Raw genomic sequence first — 19103 nt, forward strand, 5'->3', positions numbered from 1 at the left:
TTCCAGTTCCTGATGCTATTTCTGATATGATTTCTAAGGAATGGAATAGGCCTGGTACTAATTTTATTCCTTCTTCAAGGTTTAAAAATTGTATCCTTTGCCAGCAGTTACATTGGAGTTTTGAGAAAAGATCCCCAAAGTTGATGGGGTTATCTCTACTCTTGCTAAATGTACTACTATTCCTATGGAAGATAGTAGTTCTTTTAAAGATCCTTTAGATAGGAAACTTGAATTTTATCTAAGGAAAGCCTATTTATTTTCAGGGCATCTTCTCAGGCCTGCAATTTCTTTGACTGATGTTGCAGCTGCATCAACTTTTTGGTTGGAAAATTTAGAGCAACAAGAATTGGATTCTGATTTGTCTAGCATTGTTCGCTTGCTTCGACATGCTAATAATTTTATTTGTGATGCCATTTTTGAAATTGTCAAAGTTGATGTTAAATCTATGTCTTTAGCTATTTTAGCTAGAAGAGCTTTGTGGCTTAAATCTTGGAACGCTGACATGGTATCTAAGTCTAGATTACTATCTCTTTCTTTCCAAGGTAATAAGTTATTTGATTCTCAGTTGGATTAGATTATTTCAACTATCACTGGGGGGAAGGGAGTTTTTTTTTTTTGCCTCAAGATAAAAGACCTAAGGGTAAATCTAAAGCTTCTAACCGTTTTCGTTCCTTTCAACAAAATAAGGAACAGAAACCTAATCCTTCCCCCAAGGAATCTGTTTCCAATTGGAAACCTTCAAATTGGAATAAATCCAAGCCATTTAAGAAACCAAATCCAACCCCCAAGTCCTCCATGAAGGTGCGGCCCTCATTCCAGCTCAGCTGGTAGGGGGCAGATTAAGATTTTTCAAGGATATTTGGACAAATTCTTTTCAAAATCAATAGATTCTAAGTATTGTCTCTCAGGGATACCGAATAGGATTCAGAGTAAGACTTCCTGTGAGAAAATATTTTCTCTCACGCATCCCAGCAAATCCAATAAAGGCTCAGGCTTTCCTGAAGTGTGTTTCAAACCTGGAGTTTTCAGGGGTAATCATGCCGATTCCGTTTCAGGAACAGGGTCTGGGGTTTTATTCAAATCTATTCATTGTCCCAAAGAAACAAAATTCATTCAGACCAGTTCTGGATCTGAAAATTTTGAATCGTTATGTAAGAGTGCCAACTTTCAAAATGGTGACAATAAGGACTATTCTGCCTTTTGTTTAGCAAGGGCATTATATGTCCACAATAGACTTACTGGATGCATATCTTTCATATTCCGATTCATCCAGATCACTATCAGTTCCTGAGATTCTCTTTTCTAGACAAGCATTACCAATTTGTCGCTCTTCCTTTTGGCCTAGCGACAGCTCCAAGAATCTTTTCAAATGTTCTCGGTGCCCTACTCTGTAATCAGAGAACGGGGTATTGCGGCGTTTCCTTATTTGGACAATATCTTGGTACTAGCTCAGTCTTTACGTTCTGAAGAATCTCACATGAATCAACTAGTGTTGTTTCTTCGAAAACATGGTTGGAGGATCAATTTACCAAAAAGTTCTTTGATTCCTCAGACAAGGGTCACCTTTTTAGGTTTCCAGATAGATTCAGTGTCCATGACTCTGTCTAACAGACAGACGTTTAAAATTGGTTGCAGCCTGTCGGAACCTTCAGTCTCAGGCATTCCCTTCAGTAGCTATGTGCATGGAAGTTTTATGTCTTGTGACTGCAGCATCGGACCGATCCCCTTTGCTCGTTTTCATATGAGACCTCTCCAGCTTTGTATTCTGAACCAATGGTGCAGGTATTATACAAGGATATCACAATAAATATCCTTAAATCCCAATGTTCGACTTTCTCTGACTTGGTGGTTAGATCACCATTGTATAGTTCTAGGGGCCTCTCTTGTTCGTCCAACCTGGACTGTGGTCACAACAGATGCGAGTCTTTCAGGTTGGGGAGCTGTTTGGGGATCTCTGACAGCACAAGGGGTTTGGAAATCTCAAGAGGAAAGATTACCAATCAATATTTTGGAACTCTGTGCGATTTTCAGGGCTCTTCAGATTTGGCCTCTGTTGAAGAGAGAACAGTTTGTTTTCAGACAGACAATATCACAACTGTGGCATGTCAATCATCAGGGTGGGACTCACAGTCCTCAAGCTATGAAAGAAGTATCCCGGATACTTGCTTGGGCGGAATCCAGCTCCTGTCTAATTTCTGCGGGTCATATCCCAGGTATAGATAATTGGGAAGCGGATTATCTCAGTGGTCAGATCCAGATGTGTTTTCTCAGGTTGTTCAGATGTGGGGTCTTCCAGAAATAGATCTGATGGCTTCTCATCTAAACAAGAATCTTTCCAGGTACTTGTCCATGTCCAGGGATCCTCAGGCGGAAGCAGTGGATGCGTTGACACTTCCTTGGTGTTATCAACCTGCTTATATTTTCCCGCCTTTAGTTCTTCTTCCAAGAGTGATCCCCTAAATCATCATGGAGCAATTGTTTGTGTTGCTGGTGGCTCCAGCATGGCCTCACAGGTTTTGGTATTCGGATCTTGTTCGTATGTCCAGTTGCCAACCTTAGCCACTTCCCTTAAGGTCGGACCTTCTATCTCTAGGTCCGTTTTTCCATCAGGATCTCAAATCATTAAATTTGAAGGTATGGAAATTGAATGCTTAGTGATAGGTTTCTCTCATTCTGTGATTAATACTATGTTGCAGTCTCGTAAATCTGTTTCTAGAAATATTTATTATTGAGTTTGGAAGACTTACATTTCATGGTGTTCCTCTCATAAATTCTCTTGCATTCTTTTCGAATTCCTAGAATTTTACAGTTTCTTCAGGATTGTTTGGATAAGGGTTTGTCTGCAAGTTCCTTGAAGGGACAAAGCTCTGCTCTTTTTGTTTTATTTCACTGAAAGATTGCTAATCTTCCTGATATTCACTGTTTTGTTCAGGCTTTGGTTCGTATCAAGCCTGTCATTAAATCAATCTCTCCTCTTTGGAGTCTTAATTTGGTTTTGAAGGCTTTACAGGTTTCTCTATTTGAGCCTATACATTCTTTGGACATTAAACTACTTTCTTGGAAAGTGTTGTTTCTTTTGGACATCTCTTCTGCTAGAAGAGTTTTTGAATTATCTGCTCTCTCTTGTGAATCTCCTTTTCTGATTTTTCATCAGGATAAGGCAGTTTTGTGGACTTCATTTAAATTCTTACCTAAGGTTGTGAATTCTAACAACATTAATAGAGAAATTGTTGTCCCTTCCTTGTGTCCTAATCCTAAGAATTCTTTGGAGACATCTTTACATTCTTTGGAAGTGGTGAGAGCTCTGAAATATTATGTTGAAGCTACTAAAGATTTCAGGAAGACTTCTAGTATATTTGTTAACTTTTCTGGTCCTAGGAAAGGTCAGAAGGCTTCTGTCGTTTCCTTGGCATCGTGGTTAAAGCTTTTGATTCATTAACCTTTTTTGGAGTCGGGTCAAGCCCTGCCTCAGAGAATTTCAGCTCATTCTACTAGATTAGTCTCTTTTAAGAATGAAGCTTCAGTTGATCAGATTTGCAAAGCAGCAACTTGGTCTTCTTTGCATACATTTACTAAATTCTATTATTTTGATGTATTTGCTTCTTCGGAAGCAGTTTTTGGTAGAAAAGTTCTTCAGGCAGCTGTTTCAGTTTGATTCTTCTGCTTATGTTTTAAGTTTTTTCCTTTCATTTATGAGAATAAACTTATATTTTGGGTTGTGGATTAATTTTTTTCAGCGAAAAAAGAAAATTTATGCTTACCTGATAATTTATTTTTTTTTTGACACGATGAGTCCACGGATCATCTTAATTACTAATGGGATTCAATACCCAAGCTAGAGTACACAGATGATACGGGAGAGACAAGACAGGGAACCTAAACGGAATGTGCCACTGCTTGAAGAACCTTTCTCCCAAAAGCGCCTCAGCCGAGACAAAAATATCAAATTTGTAGAACTTTGAAAAAGTGTGAAGAGTGGACCAAGTTGCAGCCTTGCAAATTTGTTCCACAGAAGCTTCATTCTTGAATGCTCATGAGGGAGCAACAGCCCTCGTGGAATGAGCCGTAACTCTCCCGGGAGGCTGCCTTCCAGCAGTCTCATATGCAAAACGTATGATACTCTTCAACCGAAAAGGAGTAGTAGTAGCCGTAGCTCTCTGTCCCTCGCGTTTCCCTGAGAAAACCACATATAAGAGGACTACAGATAAAACTTGGACAGTCCTTAGACGTCTGCAGGTAAAACTTTAAGGCACAGACCAAATTGCGCAGAAATCTTTCCTTCTGAGAAAAAGGATTAGGACACAAGAAAAGGAACAACAATTTCCTCAATGTTCCGATCAGAAACAACCTTAGGAAGAAATCCCAATTTAGTACGTAAAACTACCTTATCTGAATGGAAAATAAGATGAGAATCATACTGTAATGCTGAGAGTTCTGATCCTCTGAGAGCTCTGAAGAAATAAAACTGTCCAAGATAACAATTTAATAACTAGGGAATGTCTAGACTGAAACTGAGCCCTTGAAGAACTTTAAGAACAAATTCAAACTCCATGGAGGAGTAGTTGGTTAACACAGGTCTGATTCTGACCAAGGCCTGACCCACGATTATATGTCTGGGAAGACTGCCAGACGAACCTGAAATAAAATAGACAAGGCAGCTATGACTTGTAGAAAATTCTAGGAATCCGATCCCTATTCCCTTTAAGAGAATCCTCTGGAATCACACTAGTATAAATATCTACACCATATCATATGGGTAAAGATCTTCTAGACACAGGCTTACACGCCTGATTCATGGTCTCAATGACCAGTTACTAATTTACGCTTGTACAAAGAAAAGCTTCCATTTTCCAGTAGATAACTTCAGGGAAAATATTTTCGTTTAAAAGAAGGTCCCTGACATAGAATGTCCTTCCTCCACGGAGACTTCCAGGTGGAAGATGTGACATGTCCCCCTGGACTGCATACCAATCCTGCGGACCACGCCGGAGAAATGAGGACCACCAACGCCCTCACCTGCTTAATCCGAGCCAAGGCTTCAGGAGAAAAATCAAATGGAGGAATTAAATATGCCATATTGAAATTCTATGTTAACGCCAAGGCGTCTATTAGAACAGCCTGAGGGATCTTTGACCTCAATCCATACCTCAGGCGCTTAACATTTTGACGAGAAGTCATGAAATTCAAATGCAACTGACCCCATGGAGAATCAGGCTGGAAAAACACTCCCAGCCATAATTCCCATCATGGGTGAAGTAAGATCTAACTTAAACCTGAGAAAACCCTGCAATAAGCCAATTTTTAAAATGCTTATGGGAAGAACAAACTCCGCCCGAGTCTGTTCCCTGCTCTTAGAAGGCCCCAAACAGTTCCCCAGTGCACAGGCTGGTTAACTGTTGGCCCACTCACCCAGAAGAACTTTGAAAGCAGTTTCCCTGGGAGCAAAGATCAAGAGACGACCACCAAAGTATTCTTAAATGCTGCATTGAGCCACTGATGTGACTGAGTTAGGAGAGAATCGAAAACATTCTTGAATTCCAGACTACTGTCAGCTTCATTGATGAAGGGACTAATATAGTCTTCCAAGAAAAAACTACCCTTGTAGTTGGAACTAAGGAACTCTTTTCCAAATTAACCTTCCATTCAGGAAACCGCAGGAAAAATCATGGGTAATCCTGTTCATTGAAAGGAAGGCGTCTGAACCAGAATGTTGTCACAGCAGAGTTTCCGCAATCGGGGTGCCATCAACAGGGAACCCTGAACCCTCGAGAAAATTCAGAGAACTGTGACCAGACCGGAAAAAGTCACGAGTTGAAATGTTTGTGTTAAAAAGACAAACCTTAGAAAATTTAGATAGTCCTTGTTGATGGGAACATGCATTTAGTATGCATCCTTCAATTCCCCCGTGGTCTTAATTGACCCCTTTGGACCAAAGAAAGAATAGAAAAATAGCTTCCCTCTTGAAATACGGCACTCTGAGAACCCTGTGAGGATTCAAAAATAGGTCTGAAGATTCCCTTGTTTTTGGGAACCATGAACAGATGGGAATAGTATCCCCGACCTCATTCCTGCATTGGACCAGGTACTGTCACTCCCTATGTCTTGAAAGCAGGAACCTGCTACTGGGAGAAAAATCAAGAACTCCAGTTTGTATCCCTGGGACACAATGTACACCCCCCAGGGATCATGATCACAAAACCAAGCCTGATTGAAAAAGGAAAAGCTGCCCCTTACAAATTGGGTGCACTTCCCTCATGCTGTCTTTGATTCAACAGCAGGCTTCTCGGACTGTTTTTCCCTATTCTAAGCCTGATAGTGTCTTCAGGAAAGCTTAAACTGCTTCTGCGTGGGAGAAGGAGTGGAATGATTTCCCTAGAAATCCCAAAAGGAACAAAATTATCTGACGTCCCTTTATGCTATTTTTCTTATCCTGTAGATGAAACATCCGCAGACAAAAATCTTACCATAGAACCTTGCGGGCCAATATGGCAAAACTTGAATCATAGCTCCCAACTTAATAAACCTCTGTATTAAAGGAGACTACTAACTTAAAGCCTCTTAACCTATCCCTGCGAGAGGGGTATCTGCCCAATAGAAACGGACAACACATCAAACCAGTACGCTGCCGCACTGGAGACAGTAGCCATACCAGCCGCAGGTTGACAATGTACACCCTATCCATAGGGTCTTTCTCCTGCATAGAGTCCTTAAGGAACCACTATCCTCCATGCGAATAGTATCTCCCTTGGCTAGCGTGGAATTCTCATCAACCCTGGTTATCGTGTTCCTTTTAAGGGAAGGAGAAAAAGGATATTTCCTATGCCTTAGCAAAAATTCTATAGTCGTGTCTGGTACAGGAAATGCTTCCACCCTGAAGGGCATGTCACAATATTAGTGTAACCTACTGGACAATCCGATCCCTTCGCCGGTAGTGTCGAGGTCACCCAGGGTAGCTCCTCAAGCAGTAAATGGAGATATTCAAGCTAAGACAGAAGGACAACGAACTCGGGATCAGATAAAGGTATTACCTCACCTAAGTCTGAGAATTCCTCATCAAATTATACCGAAGTATCTTCCTCCTTCAGTTACAGGAAAGAAACATTCGGAACAGATCCAACCGAATCAATCACACTATTCATTGATTGAAAATATGTCCTCTTGCCCTTTTCCCTTTTACAGCGTGGGAAAAACAGACAATGCATTAAAGGGACAGTCTAGTATAAATTAAACTTTCATTATTCAGAAAGGACTTTTAATTTTTATCAATTATCATCAAATTTGCTTTTTTCTCTTGGTATTCTTAGTTTAAACTAAACATAGGTAGGCTCGTATGCTAATTTCTAAGCCTTTGAGGGCTGCCTCTTATCACAGGCTTTTTAAATCTCTTTTCAACACAAAGAGACAGAAAGTACACGTGGGCCATATAGATAACACTGTGTTCAGGCACAGGGGGTTATTTAAGATTTAGCACAAAACAATGCTAAATTTAAGACAATAGATAATAAACAGTCACAGTCATGTGATCAGGGGGCTGGAAGAAGGTTCCTATATACAAAGGTAATCCCAGAGGTAAAAAGTATATTAATATAACTGTGTTGGTTATGCAAAACTGGGGAATGGGTAATAAAGGGATTATCTATCTTTTAAAACAATAACAATTCTATGGTAGACTGTCCCTTTAAATACAAGATAACTCCAGGTGGAGTGTGAGAGGAAACGCAGGGCACTGCATGTGGGCTATACATTTTTGGGACACCTTAGGAGAAATTTGTGGCATATCTTGACCCTTGTCAATAGACTCCTGAGCAACATGTGCCTAAAAAGGTCAGAATAAGTTTATCTTTTATCAATTAAAGATCTCTCAAGAAATGAGAAATAGAAAAGGATTGGGAGTACCACATTAGTATCCCATCCTAAAAACAAGAGACCCCTAGAAGGGTCTCCTGGTCCATCCTGAGTCACAAGGATGAATTATGCAAATAAGCAGTTGGAACTTTTTTAATAAAAAAATAACACAGAAAAAATGTTAGTCTCTTTAAATTTTAAGCTGTAACCTCTTTTAGTCGTAGAACTTCCTGGTCCTTACTGAGTCAAAGGATGAATTGCACAAATAAACAGCTGGAATTCCTTAATAAAAATTCACACACAATTTTTTTACTGTCTCTTTAAATTTTAAACTGAAATTTTATATTTTTCTATGCAGAAGTAACTTATATTAACCTGCAAATATTGTATAACGTACGCATAACTTATCTACACCTCAGTAAATTAACACATAACATTTTTTACTGTCTCTTTAAATTTTAAACAGTAACTTTTTATTTTTATTTGTAGAAAAAACTTAGATTAGCATGCAAATATAGCAAAACATATATTCACGTTTTGTATGAAACAAAAATTGAATATCCTAATCAGAGATACTGTGTCTTTAAATGCACATATTCTTTATTGCGTGTTCAGGAAAGGATAACGGTACTCAAATGCAGCAGTACTTCCCTACCCCTCAGGTTAACTTTTGCTTTGTTTGCTAAACAGTTACACTGACAACAGTTATATTCCGGACCAGACTTGAATATCTGCAACCCAAAATAACTGGACTCAGCATTTTAGCGCTGTCCGGTTCACATGCAGTACACTAAACACTGATATATATACCACTTTTCCTGCACCATACTAGTAGGAAGATCTGCAGTCAAAAGACCGGACTCAGCATTGTAGCGCCGTCTGGTTCACATGCCTGATACTCAGTTTCCTGTTCCATACTAGCAGGAAGAACTAAACACTGCCTTGTTTCCCGTTCCATATTAGCAGGAAGAAAACACTGAAAAATAAGTATCCAAGCAGAGTGCGCAAGCCAAATTGGCGCCACTCTTAGCTCCGCCCATCGTTAGCGTAATCAAGTCAAACTCCGGTCGCCATTATTATTGTAACGGAGCCCCCTTGAAAAAGTTAAGCCAACGATAAAAGAATAACCAGACAGTAAGTCTGGAGCCCAAAAGAGTCTGTCGCTTGCTAGACAGCAGCATAGCCCTCTAACTAAACATTCACCTCATACTGAGCCGATATCTCTTCTCTTACACACCCCTAGAGGTGTAAGCCCATAGTGAAAAAAACACCAAACATCTCCTCAGCCCAAGTGCCTGCAAAGATTGTGCTGTCTAAATTGTCCTCCTCTACAAATAGGAGACTCTCTGTCCCATCAATTAAAGTGCTCCACTTCTTCTGAGATCTTACCCCAGAATAAAAAGTCAGCACTTACCTTTAATTCTGCCCGACAGCAGGGCAGCTCAGCAGGTTTAGGAGGCCCTCTCCCTCCCATAGCCCTGTGGAAAAAGGATAAAGCCTGAGCTTAGGCTATCATGGTTAGGGCAGCATAAATGTATGGGAGGCGCAGTGAGAATTATGTCCCACAAGTTCCCATTGCTCTAAAGCCACCAAAAGCTCTACTGTAGAGACTGATATGGACTACGGCTACACCCTAGAACAAAGCAGCACAATCTTGTACTACTTTAAAAATAATAAACTCTTGATTGAAGAATCTATACCAACACCTCACTTTACCTCTTCCTATCACTAATGTAGGCAAAGAGAATGACTGGGCTGGGAGGGAAGGAAGGGAGCTATTTAACAGCACTGCTGTGGTGCTCTTTGCCTCCTCCTGCTGACTAGGAGGTGAATATCCCATTAGTAATTAAGATGATCCGTGGACTCATCGTGTCATAAAAAACAGAATTTATGCTTACCTGATAAATTACTTTCTCCAACGGTGTGTCCGGTCCAAGGCGTCATCCTTGTGGGATATTCTCTTCCCCAACAGGAAATGGCAAAGAGTCCCAGCAAAGCTGGCCATATAGTCCCTCCTAGGCTCCGCCCACCCCAGTCATTCGACCGACGGACAGGAGGAAATATATATAGGAGAAACCATATGGTACCGTGGTGACTGTAGTTAGAGAAAATAATTCATCAGACCTGATTAAAAAACCAGGGCGGGCCGTGGACCGGACACACCGTTGGAGAAAGTAATTTATCAGGTAAGCATAAATTCTGTTTTCTCCAACATTGGTGTGTCCGGTCCACGGCGTCATCCTTACTTGTGGGAACCAATACCAAAGCTTTAGGACACGGATGAAGGGAGGGAGCAAATCAGGTTACCTAAACGGAAGGCACCACAGCTTGCAAAACCTTTCTCCCAAAAATAGCCTCAGAAGAAGCAAAAGTATCAAATTTGTAAAATTTGGCAAAAGTGTGCAGTGAAGACCAAGTCGCTGCCTTACATATCTGGTCAACAAAGCCTCGTTCTTGAAGGCCCATGTGGAAGCCACAGCCCTAGTGGAGTGAGCTGTGATTCTTTCAGGAGGCTGCCGTCCGGCAGTCTCATAAGCCAATCGGATGATGCTTTTAAGCCAAAAGGAAAGAGAGGTAGAAGTCGCTTTTTGACCTCTCCTTTTACCAGAATAAACAACAAACAAGGAAGATGTTTGTCTGAAATCTTTTGTAGCCTCTAAATAGAATTTTAGAGCACGGACTACGTCCAAATTGTGTAACAAACGTTCCTTCTTTGAAACTGGATTCGGACTCAAAGAAGGTACAACTATCTCCTGGTTAATATTTTTGTTAGAAACAACCTTAGGAAGAAAACCAGGCTTAGTACGCAAAACCACCTTATCTGCATGGAACACCAGATAGGGCGGAGAACACTGCAGAGCAGATAACTCTGAAACTCTTCTAGCAGAAGAAATTGCAACCAAAAACAAAACTTTCCAAGATAGTAACTTAATATCTATGGAATGTAAAGGTTCAAAGGGAACCCCTTGAAGAACTGAAAGAACTAGATTTAGACTCCAGGGAGGAGTCAAAGGTCTGTAAACAGGCTTGATCCTAACCAGAGCCTGAACAAATGCTTGAACATCTGGCACAGCTGCCAGTCTTTTGTGTAGTAAGACAGATAAAGCAGAGATCTGTCCCTTTAGAGAACTTGCAGATAATCCTTTCTCCAAACCTTCTTGTAGAAAGGAGAGAATCTTAGGAATTTTTATCTTATTCCATGGGAATCCTTTGGATTCACACCAACAGATATATATTTTCCGTATTTTATGGTAAATTTTTCTAGTTACCGGTTTTCTGGCCTGAACCAGAGTATCTATCACTGAATCTGAAAACCCACGCTTCGATAGAATCAAGCGTTCAATCTCCAAGCCGTCAGCTGGAGGGAGACCAGATTTGGATGTTCGAATGGACCCTGAACAAGAATTTTTTCTATGTTCACCTTCCATCCGTGTGATCTGAGAAAGGCTAGAACGATGTCCGTATGAGCCTTTGCTTTTGACAGGGACGACGCTTGTATTAGAACATAGCTTATCTGAAGGTACAGACATGTTAAACAGGCTTAAACTTGTCAACAAAGCACAAAAAACGTTTTAAAACAAAACCGTTACTGTCTCTTTAAATTTTAAACAGAAAACACTTTATTACTGAATATGTGAAAAAGTATGAAGGAATTGTTCAAAAATTACCAAAATTTCACCACAGTGTCTTAAAGCATTAATAGTATTGCACACCAAATTTCAGAGCTTTAACCCTTAAAATAATGGAACCGGAGCCGTTTATAAATTTAACCCCTATACAGTCCCAGCTATAGTCTTTGCTGAGACCCAACCAAGCCCAGAGGGGAATACGATACCAATTGACGCCTTCTAGAAGCTTTTCCAGCAATTTTTAGATCCTCACACATGCATCTGCATGCCCTGCTCTCAAAAAACAACTGCACAGTAATGGCTTGAAAATGAGGCTCAGTCTATAACTAGGAAGGCCCCCTGACTGGAAAAGGTGTCTAACACAGTGCCTGCCGTTTAATAAACGTTCCCCAAGTTTATAAATGCAAATTGTCAGCCTAAATCTGAATAAAATGCCCAAATAAAGCAATCGATTTAGCCCATAAAAATGTCTACCAGTTTTTTAGCCCATAATAAGCCCTTTGTTTGACTAAGAAAATGGCTTACCGGTCCCCATGAGGGGGAATGACAGCCTTCCAGCATTACATGGTCTTGTTAGAAATATGGCTAGTCATACCTTAAGCAGAAAAGTCTGCTAACTGTTTCCCCCAACTGAAGTTACTTCATCTCAACAGTCCTATGTAGAAACAGCAATCGATTTTAGTTACTGTCTGCTAAAATCATCTTCCTCTCACAAACAGAAATCTTCATCCTTTTCTGTTTCAGAGTAAATAGTACATACCAGCACTATTTTAAAATAACAAACACTTGATAGAAGAATAAAAACTACATTTAAACACCAAAAAACTCTTAACCATCTCTGTGGAGATGTTGCCTGTGCAACGGCAAAGAGAATGACTAGGGTGGGCGGAGCCTAGGAGGGACTATATGGCCAGCTTTGCTGGGACTCTTTGCCATTTCCTGTTGGGGAAGAGAATATCCCACAAGTAAGGATGACGCCGTGGACCGGACACACCAATGTTGGAGAAAAGAAATGGCTGTTTTTATTTTATCCCTCCCTCTCTAGTGACTCTTGCGTGGAGTTCCACATCTTGGGTATTGCTATCCCATACGTCACTAGCTCATGGACTCTTGCCAATTACATGAAAGAAAACATAATTTATGTAAGAACTTACCTGATAAATTCATTTCTTTCATATTGGCAAGAGTCCATGAGGCCCACCCTTTTTATGGTGGTTATGATTTTTTTGTATAAAGCACAATTATTTCCAAATTCCTTTGTTGATGCTTTCTACTCATTTCTTTATCACCCCACTGCTTGGCTATTCGTTAAACTGAATTGTGGGTGTGGTGAGCTGTGTATTTATAGGCATTTTGAGGTTTGGGAAACTTTGCCCCTCCTGGTAGAATTGTATATCCCATATGTCACTAGCTCATGGACTCTTGCCAATATGAAATAAATTAATTTATCAGGTAAGTTCTTACATAAATTGTTTTTTCTCACTAATGAATGGGACTAGAATTTTAAAAATTCCTACTGATAGGAAGATTTGATTATTTATTTAACCCATTGATTTGGAAACACAAAGCACAGAGCTACACTGATTTATTAACAACAAATGAAGGCAATGAGCTAATGCGTGTTAAAATACTCCTTATGGGTTGGCTTCATAGCAGCAGGCTTGCACTTTTCTTTGGATTTAACTAGAATACTTCGTTATTTTTTAAAATTATTTTTTTAACCCTCTTTGCTACCCTCTATCTTTACCCTCTGTCTTTATTGCACACCATATCGAAGGGCTGGTGCAAGTAAATAAAAAATTACATATCAGCTCAGATTGCTCAGTGTTTAAAGTGAATGTAAATTTGATGCTAAAGTGCCCGGTTTTTAAAAATTCGATTAAAAACAGGGGCACTTTAAATCATCAAAATGTACATTTCACTCCTGTTGTGAAAAAAAAACTTTTTAATCTTGACAGCAGCTCGAGCTTCCTCCACCCGTCGCAAATCCTCTTCCTGGGTCTAAAAGGAGGAATCCGGCTTCCTCCAATCACGGCATTGAATCAGACACTGATTCCCCCAGGGGGGGGGGAAGCCGTGATTGGAGGATGACCTATTTATTATTTCTGACATTAGAAATGGCTTGCGACGACCGGAGGAAGCTGGAGCTGCTTTTAAGTTTAAAAGGTAAGTTGTTTTTGTTTTTTTTTCACAACAGGAGTGAAATGTAAATTTTGATGAATTAAAGTTTAGCATCAAAATTTACATTCACTTTAAGTTAAAATGTGTGTTAAATAAATCACATTTTTTTTACTCTGTAAACTGTTTATGGACTACTACCAGTAGGTCAGGTTTGGTGCATCCCCGTGTGAAATTATGCATTTGAAAATAATGAAAAGTCAAAGGTATAGACTCAATGGTTTGAAAATTATTATTTTAGATGATTTTAAGTTGAGTAAACAATTTAGTACTGCAGCAAGTAAAGCCAGGAGGCTATATCTCCAGAAGTATATTAATACACCATAGTCTGTTCTAAGGAGGGCTACTAATATGGTACATAAAATTTACAGAGAAAGGCTCAATTACTTAAACTTGTATAGCTTAGAGGAGAGAAGGGAGAAATGTTATATGATGGAAACTTTCAAGTATATTATGGAGCTAAATAAAACCGAGACTTCAAGTAGTTTTCACAAAGCCACACATAAACAAGGCGGGGGGGTAGTAGGTTCAAGTGTTATTTGTGGAAGGACATCTTCACAGAAGGGGCTATCAAATACATTTCTATAAGAGGTGCTAAAGAAAAACACTGTGGGGGACTTCAAGAATGCCTGGGAATTTACACAAGGCTATCCTACAAGCTTATTAATTAAAGGTACACTCATTTCAAAATTACTTTCATGATTTTAAACTTTCAACAACTTTACAATTTACTTATATTAACAAAAAGTGCAGTCTGTTTATATTTACACTTTTTGAGTCACTAGATTCTAATGAGCATGTGCCAGAATTAAAGTGATTGTAAAGTTTAATAAATATGTTCCCGGTATCTAAAAATAATCTTAAATACAGGGGCACTTTCTTTCATTAAACTTTACAAAGACACTTAGTTTTCAAAATATGTTTACCATAACGCAACGTTAACACTGATCCTTTGCCCGCAGCTCCTGCTTTCTTTAGCAGATAGATGAGGAAACCGGCTTCCTCCAATCGTTGTGTGCTTTACGAGCTGGACGCCAAAGGGGGCACACAACGATTGTAGGAAGCCGGATTCATCATCCATATGCCAAAGAAAGCAGCAGATGGGTGCGGAGGATCTGCGTTTATGTTTACCATAACGCAAAGGTAAGTATTTTAAGAAATAAGCGTCTTTGTTACGTTTTTAATGAAAAAAAGTGCCCCCTGTATTTAAGATTATTTTTAGATACCGGGCACTTATTAATTAAACTTTACAATCACTTTAACAGAATATACGTATATGCCTTTGTAATTAACTCATCAGAGGGAGGTAAAAAAACGCACAACTGAGGGGACAGACAAGCTGATGAGAAGCCCCAACACAAGCCCCTGATTCTGTAGCAATCTTCCTTTTCACTCAGTCTCCAAGGGAAAAAGAACATCCCGGTTTGCTTCCCAGCAATATTCCTGAGACAATCGGGACCTTGATTTTAACAAGCCTAAAATCCCTTCTCCCAAAGACAGAAACTTCCAATTTATTGCCTATATGAGCCTTGGAGCGGCAGCATTAGCCTGGGGAGGGGAGAAGGGGAACCGGCAAATTCTTATATTTGCCTTTGTAAACTGCCAGTGCTATAGATTGCTTTTATAACTATCTAGGAACGGTGTGTAAAGAGCAGGCTGTGTGGGGAATGTTGGAGACAAAAAAGAGAGAGAGCTCACGCCACTCTAAGGGTAAAACTGTAATTTAATGAAGCATGCAAGCACATGAATAAAAACACACGTACAATGTGTGAAATAAAATGAGCAATGTATATATCGCATATATATCACCACATCCTGCTCATGCCGTAGGTGGTTGAGAGAGTGTTGCTTCACACCGACCTGGCGTCTGAGGGAGTGTAAGGAAGACTGGCTGGCTAATTAAGCAACTTTCAGCCTCTCATTTCCAATAGCGATCCGGAAGCGTTTGGAACTTTACAAGGGGCAGGACGGAACACTCTCTCAACCACCTATGGCATGAGCAGGATGTGGTGATGATATATATGTGATATATACATTGCTCATTTTATTTCACACGTACGTGTTTTTATTCATGCGCTTGCATGCTTCATTAAATTACAGTTTTACCCTTAGAGTGGCGTGCGCTCTGTCTCTTTTTTGTCTCCAATCTCTCTAGCTTTTGGGATCTGAGCCACAGCATTCCCAGTGTCTTTGGAGCAGCAGCTACTCTATTATCCATTTTCATGAAAGGATCAATCTTATGTTTGTGAACTTCTATGGCACTATTACGGTCGTATGTCTGACCGATTTTAAATATTTATCATATGTCTATAGTATTTTATGCTTCTTAGTTTTTGTTTATTGTAGATACTCTCATATTAGTGTTTATATTCTGGACATTGATATATATCTCTTGCAATATCCTCCCCAAGTATTCTATTTTTTTTTTCTTTTTGGTTACAAGCAATTTATATTTATTTGTACTATTTGTAAGTTTATCATTCATTCCTACTTGTATTTCAATTCTTGAATCTGCTTTATCGTATTTGTATTTGTCTAATAGCTATTTCATTTAATACTCACCCAATATATGTATATGCATTTTTTATATTGTCAATGAATTTCTTTTTGAGAGAAGTGCAGCCTCTCTATATTTTTTTTGTGTGGAGAGTATGTATGTCGGCTGCATTCAAAGCTTTTTTCAGAGCTGCTAAAAACAGTACATTTTATGCTCATTTTTAACTACTTTTAGTTTCATAATTTTTAATAAGGATCAATGGCAAATTTTGTCTATACATACTTCTCAAATTATTGTATTTTAGTTTTTGACTATGACACTTTAAAGGAAATGTGGGCAGACTTTTGGGCATATTCTTATCTGCTGTCAAAGTCTGTGTTCCTAAGAATTTACGTTATCTATCTCTGGGAGTGATTCCCAGTCACTGCATTATCAAATTAGAGGGCATTGCATCTATTGAAGAGGCTTCTCATCATCACTTGCTTCCTCTGTACTGTCACTAAAACTACTTAGTTTACAGGTTCAGTCTGTTGTGATAGAACATTAGACCTGACAAACTACATTTATAAAACAAAACTAATATTCATTTGCTTTATTTCCTCCTAGATTAAAGTTTTGTATTGTTGTCTGAAAGTGACCTTTTATTTAAATTATATTATGACTTTTTAAAAACAAAACAACTCACTGTCCAATAAAACATGAGCAAGGCAGAGTAACTAGAAATTTTAAATATAACATTGTAATAATCGCCCTTATCTCAGATCCATACTGAATGTAAACGCTTTGGAAAGGCCTACAATCTGCGTTCTGTTGCGGTATATGGAGGGGGCAGCATGTGGGAGCAAGCCAAAGCTCTTCAAGAAGGAGCGGAAATTGTGGTGTGCACTCCAGTGAGTATAATATGTGAAGCAGTGTTCCTTATGTATTGGAACTGATTCTTGAATTATTTTTTAAGAACAAACCCACAGTAAATTACGTTGTGTTCTGGATTGATGCGCAAGGTAAATAATTACATGTCTTTGCTATTTAGGGTCGCCTTATTGATCATGTAAAGAAGAAGGCCACAAACCTTCAGCGTGTCACATATCTGGTGTTTGATGAGGCAGATCGCATGTTTGATATGGGCTTTGGTAAGTTGCTTTTCTGGTGTGATTGAAGATGCTGCTGGCTAGTAGTTAGGACATAAGCTGCTGGGAATGCAGATGGAGGTGCAAGCACTGGAGATGCAAAGCCAGTGAGGTGTTAAAAGGTCCAAACTAACCTGGCTGAGTACTGGGTCTGAAATTATCTTAGTTCAGAAGCTCTAGTGCAGTCTGTGGTGTAAGTCAAGATGGATCTTACCAAACTGTAAATGCAGAAAGGGGTTAATATATTGGTGGCACAGTCTAAATACAAAGAGGCTATAAATCATACGTAAATAAGGGTACATAGATGCTAACACTGCAGAAATGATCAAACAGTCTGGAAGAGGGGAGATATTACATTTACATGGATTGCTGAAGATCGAAATAAACTTGTGTTCTTATCTAGAATATTTTCTGCTCATATTCATTAGGCAAGACTGACCTGTATTGTTCGGCCTGAAAAAAACCCTCATCCTCCTCATGTCCATAACACGTTTTCTATTTTGATAATTGTTTCTATACTAGATAAAATATAATTCCATTTTTTTTTTATTGAGGTAAAAGAGAAGAATCAATTACAGAACAGAGTGTAAATCAATTTACAATTGCGTGTCTGAACTGGTTTATACATTAAAAATAATAACCCTCATTTCTCTTGTTAAGTGTATCCAGTCCATGGATCATCCATTACTTGTAGTATATTCTCCTTCCCAACAGGAAGTTGCAAGAGGATCACCCACAGCAGAGCTGCTATATAGCTCCTCCCCTCACTGCCATATCCAGTCATTCTCTTGCAACTCTCAACAAAGATGGACGTAGTAAGAGGAGAGTGGTGTGTTATAGTTAGTTTTTTAACTTCAATCAAAAGTTTGTTATTTTTAAATGGTACCGGAGTGTACTGTTTTATCAAAGGCAGCATTAGAAGAAGAATCTGCCTGTGATTTCTATGATCTTAGCAGAAGTAATTGAGATCCATTGCCGTTCTCACATATTCTGAGGAGTGAGGTAACTTCAGAGGGGGAATGGTGTGCAAGTTTTCCTGCAATAAGGTATGTGCAGTTAACATATTTCTAGGGATGGAATTTGCTAGAAAAATGCTGCTGATACCGGATTAATGTAAGTTAAGCCTAAATGCAGTGATTTAATAGCGACTGGTATCAGGCTTATTAACAGAGATACATACTCTTATAAAAGTGTAATATAAAACGTTTGCTGGCATCTTAATCGTTTTTATATATGTTTGGTGACAAAACTTATTGGGGCCTAGTTTTTTTCTCCACATGGATGGCTTGATTTTTGCCTAGAAACAGTTTCCTGAGGCATTCCACTGTTGTAATATGAGTGGGAGGGGCCTATTTTAGCGCTTTTCTGCGCAGCTAAAATTACAGACAGAGACACTCGGCTTCCTTCTGCATGATACAGGACATCTCTGAAGGGCTCAAAAGGCTTCAAAAGTCGTGTTTGAGGAGGGTAACAACCACAGTAGACCTGTGGCAGTTGTTGTGACTGTGTTTAAAAACGTTTTTGTCATTTATTATTCCGTTTTTGGTATTAAGGGGTTAATCATCCATTTGCAAGTGGGTGCAATGCTCTGCTAACTTGTTACATACACTGTAAAAATTTTGTTAGTATAACTGCCTTTTTTCACTGTTATTTCAAATTTTGCCAAAATTTGTTTCTCTTAAAGGCACAGTAACGTTTTTTATATTGCTTGTTAACTTGGTTTAAAGTGTTTTCCAAGCTTGCTAGTCTCATTGCTAGTCTGTACAAACATGTCTGACACAGAGGACACTACTTGTTCATTATGTTTAAAAGCCATGGTGGAGCCCC

At 39.2% G+C, this 19103-nt stretch overlaps 1 protein-coding gene across 2 annotated transcripts in view; it reads left to right on the forward strand.

Annotated features, from left to right (window-relative positions):
• DDX42 (DEAD-box helicase 42) overlaps window positions 1-19103 on the forward strand; it is an 80429-nt gene that overhangs the window by 16927 nt on the left and 44399 nt on the right. For both annotated transcript variants that reach the window (XM_053699629.1, XM_053699632.1), the window contains exons 10-11: window positions 16911-17039; window positions 17180-17279. In XM_053699629.1, coding sequence (XP_053555604.1) covers window positions 16911-17039; window positions 17180-17279 — 229 coding nt within the window. The remainder of the gene's footprint in view (window positions 1-16910; window positions 17040-17179; window positions 17280-19103) is intronic.

Source organism: Bombina bombina, chromosome 1, assembly GCF_027579735.1.
Source record: "Bombina bombina isolate aBomBom1 chromosome 1, aBomBom1.pri, whole genome shotgun sequence".
Taxonomy (NCBI): Eukaryota; Metazoa; Chordata; class Amphibia; order Anura; family Bombinatoridae; genus Bombina; species Bombina bombina.